This window comes from Syngnathus typhle, linkage group LG2 (genome assembly GCF_033458585.1).
Source record: "Syngnathus typhle isolate RoL2023-S1 ecotype Sweden linkage group LG2, RoL_Styp_1.0, whole genome shotgun sequence".
Classification (NCBI taxonomy): Eukaryota; Metazoa; Chordata; class Actinopteri; order Syngnathiformes; family Syngnathidae; genus Syngnathus; species Syngnathus typhle.
In genome coordinates this window covers 7804985-7812538 of record NC_083739.1, presented here as the reverse complement: position 1 = coordinate 7812538, position 7554 = coordinate 7804985, and the positions used below count along the sequence as shown (strand labels likewise).

General features: G+C 42.4%; 2 protein-coding genes across 2 annotated transcripts; one reads left to right on the top strand and one right to left on the bottom strand.

Annotated features, from left to right (window-relative positions):
- Nucleotides 1-210: 210 nt before the first annotated feature.
- On the top strand, nt 211-3961 carry lmod3 (leiomodin 3 (fetal)). Its single transcript, XM_061271663.1, has 3 exons — nt 211-630; nt 745-2286; nt 2946-3961. Exons 1-3 carry the CDS (start codon nt 346-348, stop codon nt 2991-2993), a joined length of 1875 nt encoding a protein of 624 aa, XP_061127647.1. The 5' UTR covers nt 211-345; the 3' UTR covers nt 2994-3961.
- A 247-nt stretch (nt 3962-4208) lies between these two features.
- Nucleotides 4209-7319, bottom strand: LOC133148790 (PRA1 family protein 3-like). Its single transcript, XM_061271714.1, has 3 exons — nt 7080-7319; nt 6043-6260; nt 4209-5206 (listed from the first exon to the last, which is right to left on the bottom strand). The coding sequence occupies exons 1-3, from the start codon at nt 7259-7261 to the stop codon at nt 5031-5033; spliced, it is 576 nt and encodes a 191-aa protein (XP_061127698.1). The 5' UTR covers nt 7262-7319; the 3' UTR covers nt 4209-5030.
- Between the last annotated feature and the right edge of the window lie 235 nt (nt 7320-7554).

Here is a 7554-nt window from a genome sequence, read left to right as displayed (position 1 = left end):
ATGGTCTGATGGAAGATGGAGTGAATCGTTTTGTCACATCATAAACACCATGCTACTGTTGTAGCGCCATCAGGCTTGAGAAAATTGTCCACCTGCTGCTGTCAGTCTTGCCCTTTTCATTTGCCCGAAGCAACTGTCATCCCAAAAGCCCTGCGAGGAGCGGCTGAAAAAAGACCGATAGCATGCCTTTCACCCCCTACTTGTCTTGCCGTAAATATCTCCCGTGCACTTCGCAAGGTTTAATTTTAGAGTCCACATGAGGCATAAGCAGAGCAACTCCAGCCGAAGTCAGAAGCTTGCCAGTTTGCTCTGTGTCAGTATTCTGACAAACATTTAGCGTCGGAGATGTCGAACAGAGATACCGAAGACCTGAATGAGGAGGACATTGATGAGGATGAGCTCCTCGCTACGCTTTCGCCTGAGGAGCTTAAGGAGCTCCAGAGTGAAATGGATATTATAATTGCTCCAGATGATAGCGTTCCAGTTGGACAGAGGCAGAAGGACCAGACAGAGAAGTCACCGACTGGAAGCTTTGACCACAGATCCTTGGTCGGCTACCTCTACTGGGAAAAGGAATCCAAACGCATGCTTGAGGAAGAAAGAGTGCCTGCTACTCTGCTACCCAGTGAGGTAAGAGGCCAACAGACTGCCAAAAATTTAAAAATAAGCTGTCAACACACATAATAATAGAACCTGGGGAGACACACTAGTAAATATGTCGGTCCACTTGCTTGTCTTCATCAGAAAACACTGAGCAAGGAGGCTGAAGAGAAAGAAAAAGTCGACACGGTGGAAGATGGGCACGATGAAATTTGTGAAAGAAAACAAGAAGTCATTGAGAAAAAGGCTAAAGATGATACTGGAGACGGGAAAATATCTGAAGAAAAGATAGAGGAGACCGTTAAGGAAGTTGTCAACAACGTGAACGAGAGCAATGAAGTGGACAAAGCGCTCCCTGAGAAAGAGATGAATACAAATCAGTGTGAAGAAAGTGAGACAAAATCTGACGGCACAGAAAAGGAAACGGTAAGCCATGAGAACGGAACGACACAATTTAAAGAGGAAAGTAAAACGACAGACGCTTTGCCTCCTCCGGACTCACTGGGGGATGCAAAGACAAGTGAGCCCAACGACAAAGTCCAGCAAAAAGAGGAGCCAAAGATCAATAAATTAAAAATCCCCAAGCTGGCACTGAACAACATCAAAATGACATCTCGACCATCGGGAAATGAGACAAACTTAGAGTCGACGCTGGACAAGATCCGAAACAACAATTCTTCTGTCACCGAGGTGAATCTCAACAACATCGAAAACATTCCCAAAGAGATGCTCCTGGACTACGTCAACGTCTTGAAGAAGAACAAACACGTGAAAACCTTCAGCATCGCAAACACCGGCGTGGATGAAAACATCGCCTTCAACCTGGCCAACATGTTACGCGAGAATCGCAGCATCACCACGCTCAACATCGAGTCCAACTTCATCACCGGAAAGGGAATCGTCGCCATCATTCGATGCCTGCAATTCAACGAGACCCTCACCGAGCTGCGCTTTCACAATCAAAGACACATGCTGGGTCATCATGCCGAGATGGAGATTTCACGGCTGCTCAAGGCCAACAGCACCTTGCTGAAGATGGGCTACCATTTTGAACAGCCGGGGCCGAGGATGGTGGTGACTAATCTCTTAACCCGGAACCTGGACCGCCAGAGGCAGCTGAGAAAGGAAGAGCAGAAGCAGCAGCAGCTGAAGGAGCAGAAGGAGGTCATGCAGATGTACGAGAGCAGTCTCAACCTGCCTCCGGGTTTACTTGAGATGCTGGGCTACATACCGCCCCTCGAACTCCTGCAGAAACACGGGCTTGTTGCGGCTCCAAAAGAACTGAATAACGTGCCGCCAAAAGCAGAAGCAAAGGAAATCAAAGAGGAACCAGAGCCACCAAAGCAGATAAAACACAAGAAAATTCCCAAGCAACCAAGCGCTGAGACCCAAAATTCATTGAGAGAAGTCCGGCTGAAGAAAACGCCAAAGAAACGTGACCATTTTCAGGAGTTGGATCGCAGAGAGGCCAGTCGACAAGAGAGAGCAAATTTCCAACTGAGGAAGACTCCCAAAGTGAAGGAGTCAGTCACAGAAGGGCCGGTGGAAGAAAAAGCAAACCTGAAGGACGTCATTAAGACTTTGAAGCCGATCCCTCGCAGGCGAATGCCACCCAAGGTTGATCCCACACCCCGCGACGAGCTCCTAAATGAGATCAAGAAGAGTAACGTGGCCTACCTTAAAGCTGTGAGTATTGCTGCTAGCTGACAAGCCACCTCAGACATTTAGGAATTAGCAAGGTTACACCCACTGACCCCTCTCAGGATGTAAATACAGCCGCCGTCGTATTCGGTTCAGGCTCGTAAAAAAAGTGGAGCTTATTTAGGATGAGAGGGAGGGGCACATGTGGGACTGGCCACTTGCCACTCACGAGACTGACACAAACAGAGACAAGCATTTTGATTTAGAGTACAGGTGTCAAAGTCAAGGCCCAGGGGTCAGATACGGCTCGCCACATCATTTTATTTGGCCCGCAAAGACAAATTTCCTGTGTCATTACTAGAATTGCAAATTGTCTTCACTTGTAATATATATATATATATTTTAATATTTGACCAGTTTTTACTCATCTGATTTGAAAACAAGTTACTATTTGTCAGTTTGTTTTGTAGCTTTTACTGTATATAATATGAGGTGCTCATACATTTATTTGGGTCATAATGGCCCTCCGAAAGAAGCTATGACTACGATGCAGCCCGCCCAAAAAATCTGATTTAGAGGAATGATCAAGTCTTATTATGACATCACTTCTTTCAGTTCATGTTAGTACATTGTGTAAAGTATATGATTGCTTATTCATTGAATCCCACACAAACTTGAATACTCATGACTTCCTTTGCTTGCAGGTGCCGCTCCCCAAAGCCTTGGAATCAAGTGAAACAAGTCTCATCTGAGGCAGTGCCTTACCGTAATCTGTGTTTGACACCGATTGTATTTTGGAAATGAACTGTGCGGTGACAAAGAACAATTTGTTCACAGTGACTGGTTGCTGTTTCACCATGAGTCACAAAAGCAAAGATGTGGGACTGTACAGTTGAAATTAGAAGTACATTAAAATTATGGAGTCATTTGATGATGATTAATGATTATTTAGGACAAATCACTGTTGTTTCACAAAAGAACTTTGATTTGAAATGTCAACCTTCTGGTTTTACAAAAATACAAATCGAAAACAAAACAAGAATGATAATTGTAGTTAATCACAATTTTTAGAGCAAGAGGAACAATTTGGATGTAATTCCGATGGGGAGAAAATAGATTGCAATTTTTAAAACTGCTTCAGATTGAATATGGTGTTTTGTCAACAGTTGAATGAAAGTGGATTAAATTTGCGAGAGGAGCAGATTATAAAACCTGAAGAAGGTAAAACATCCTAGAATGTGTCTATACAAAGAGGAAGCCACAGCGGAGATGGTCAATTGGTCACTTTCTAATTCCATCTATTAAAAGGTTGTTTGGCGATGACATCATTTCTAAAAAAAAGACATTTGGCATGACAAGGCTCCAACAAAGTTGACCTGGGACAAGCAAAGAAAGCAAGATTGATGAATGATACCGTGCCACTGATTAAGTTCATGCCAGTTAGTTTTTTTGTGATTATTATTTTAAAATTTTGAATTTTAAATTTTAGAAAAAATGTGTCTAAGTAAAACGATTCTTGTTTTATTTTTTCCTCCTTTAAAGCCAGCAGGGTGGCCATTATCTATAGAAATTGTTTCGTGGAACCTGTAGAACGCAATTTTCCTTTTTTTGAATCATCGTTCAGGAGCAATGATTCCATAATTTCTGACCAGCGTAAAAAGACACTAACTTTATCTTCTCACTGTATGACATTAGTAAAATAAAATCTAATCAAGATCAATGATTACCAAAATGATTTCTATTTGCTAAAGACCTAAATGAGTTTCTTTTAAAGGCAAATGTTTCATTACTTTCTTTAAAGTGTATGTTTCAGAACAAAATGCATCAAAGTTGTTTCAGAGGGGAGCTCAAGTGTTTTATGCTTTACTTACTAGGGCATGTTGTGGTTTGAATTTGCCAATCTATAAACAATCCCACAAACATGACTACTGCACGGCAGTCATAAAATAATATAAAAGAAAGCACCATTGTTTTATATAGCCATGTTTAATATTTGGTAATGTGGATCACACCATCACATGTCATCACATGTAACATATGTATATCCATCCTGTGGCGTTCATGCAGTGTGCAGTCAATGTGCACAAGAGGTTAGCTTCAGGGAATATTTGCCTGCGGTATAAAAGGAAGATAAATTGTGTTTCCTCTCAGTTGAATTAATAATTGTGCGCGTCCTACAGCCGCCACCATTCCTAATACACCAGAAATAATACACGCTAACAGCAAAAATATACACACTGTAGTAGAATAAAGCTGGAAGAGCCATTCCTTTTTTCACTTGCACAGCAAAGATCAGAGGAGATACGTTCAGGCCGGTCTTTGCTTTCAGCACATGGTCACACAGCCGGAAAAAAACATTGTTCTATTTATACTCGAGATTAGGAGTGAGAACACATGTACACCAGAAACGCATTGGCCTCGGGTCGGTATTCATACGAATCCCCAAGTGATAGATCTAATGAGTAAATCCACGTCTTGTACTGGGTTTCTTATTAAAAGTAGGAAATCTAAACTAGCAATGCAAGTTAGCGCAATCAAGCCAAACATAAAACCACCCGGGGTGCGTGCCGAAGAAGGCCAATATCAGCAGGGGGATGCGTGTATTTTTAAATCTTTAGACATGGGAATGCTGCCATTTGTCTTTCAACTGTGATTCTGTACACATTGCGAGGAGTGTGCTCATGTAACTGTACGAAAAAGCCAAAGGGAAGCTCGGAGGGCCTAAAGTACAAATGTCATTCTACTTATGGTACGTTGGGTGATGGCGCAGAGTTTCCTTTGCTACAATCTCACTGTTTCATTTTGCTTTCGATATAATCCTGAATTTTGTTAACTTTCTCCTCCTGCTGATCCAAAAGATCCATGATGATGCCCATGGGAGTCTTCTTCATCCCGACACCTTCCACTTTATTCTCCAGCCTGTTCTTCATGTTCCGCAGTCTCAAGGAGGCATGGATGAGTATTACTGAACGGCAACAATGGGACATTTTCAAAACTTAGAAAGAGAACTATACTTAGATATTCTTGGCTTTAGATGAAGAGTGACGGAGAGAAAGAGACAAACTGATGCAGGTGTTAGTCTATGAGGCAGATCGCAAAGGCATGAGATCAGCTGGTAAAAGCGGTTGTGTCCACATCAAGAAACCATAGTGATTTGTAAACATGGGGCGGTGGGCAGGCTGCCTGCCTTGGTCGTGACCACACTGCCTCTACCGGCATGTTAAAGCTCTAATGTTCGGGTGAACGATTATACGTAGTGAAAGAACAGAGAGAAGAAAAAAAGTAAAACTGGTTCAATTCTGTCATCTTTCATAAGATTGTACTTGCCAGTTGTCTTTTAATTGAGCTGCGAGTTAGAATAAGCGGTTGGAATCTTGATCAGCCGCTGCAAAACCTCAGTTATGCGTCGCTGTGTGAGTCATAGAGCCATTATTTGAAAAACACTAAGGCCTGGCCAGTCGTTCTACCGATTAAATCAGCTGATTAGAATTCTTTTCAAAATAATCAATATCGGCCCAAATTTGGCCGATTCTTTTTTTCGTCTCTTTTCATCCAAAATCAGTACATACATGCTGCGTTGCGTCCAAGTGGTACGGAATTGTGTCCTTACACTAAGTGGAGTTGTGACTTCATTTAACCCTTAAACCTTCGAGGTAAGATAGACAACTGCCTATTTACCATAGTATACTTTGTTTGTCCATCTTTTGTTTACGTCACATCGCTAAAGTATTGTTCGCTATGTTACATGTGTCTTGAATAACTTCACAATGAAAATGAAATGATGTCGACATCAAGACTTACACAGCAGAGGGAAGGTGATGCCAAAGATGAAGACCATGACACCACCGCACAGCGACAGCAGGAAGTAACTGGTGACCATGACGCAGATGACAAACAAGGTGGGGTTCTTTTTCTTGAAGTTCTTGATGATGCCTTGATTCTCGCCGGCCCACACGCAACCCATGAATACCAAAGTCACGACGGTTCCTCCAAGAAACATGCCGAGTGGGTTCAGGAACCTGTGAAATGAACAACGGTATTTTAGCCATTTAGGTTAGTATTTTTAAACAATGTGCAGGAGAAACATTTCTGAAAATACAGCGTTCTGAATATCGCGTTTGTAGAACAGGAATCCACCCGTTTTTATCAATCTGAGGGGGCGGCCATTTTGCTATTTGTTGTCGACTTTAAATGACATCACAGTTCCCACGTCTCAGCTCACAACCAATCACAGCTCAGCTTTAGAAAATAGGTGAGCTCTGATTGGTTGTGACCAGAGACGGCAACTCTGATGTCATTTTCAGTCGCAGCAAGAGGCAAAATGGCCGCCACCAAAGATGGATTTTGACTGTAGCCAATTACACACAACATGCGTGTCACTTTTTTGGAAATAGAAATTCCTGTAGTTCACCCACATTTTCTGGATGTCTTGAAGTGACAAAAGGAGTCATTTTGCTATGAGGAAAGATGACAGGCAGAAATGCGGGGCATATACTCAATAATATTAAATATACTTTTTGGAATAAAATCTCAGCCACTTTCTTGATGAACACTTTAGTCAACTAGGCAAATGTCATAGTGGTCCTACAGGACAATGAGAACCAAGTCTTTTAAGGGTTGGTACTTGGCATACAACACTACATATTTTTGACTCGCTATAATAATCGTGCGACAGTCCGACACTCAGCATCTACATGCGAGCGGTTGCATAAAATGAGGTACGAAGAGTTGTCTGTTGGCGCATGACACTTAGAATAGCCAACGAAGTCATGATGGAAAAAAGTACGCATGGTAATTAAAACAGCCACCCAAGCTTGTCTGTGTTAGCTGGTACTAACCCAACAATGAGGAAAATGACCACGGCCGCGGCGAAGTAGTTCGTCTGGTAGTATATTAAATTGCTGATAACTCTGTTGTTCCATTTTGCCAGATTTGTGAAATCCGGCTTGGCGAAGCGCTCCGTTCCGGGATAGAAATCATCCCACTGTCTGAGAGGCGCAAGCTCCATTTTGGCTGCCATGACGTCAACGCTCAACAAACATCACGGAACCTGCGACGTCGCTAGTGTGTGACAGGTCAGCTGATCACTGCCGAGAGCGAGCAGATGTGACGTAGAATTCTCGCGATATTTAACCGTAACGCCGAACTCTCGCGATAGTTAGACGTTTACCGGAAGCAATAACTACAAATGTATGTTTTTTTTCTTTTTTCTAACTATACGAAAATCCACACTAAACACAAATTACATATTGTTCTCCGTTTCTTGCTCAGAGTGAATAAGGGCGTTTTTAAAAAAAAAAAAAGAAAAACAAA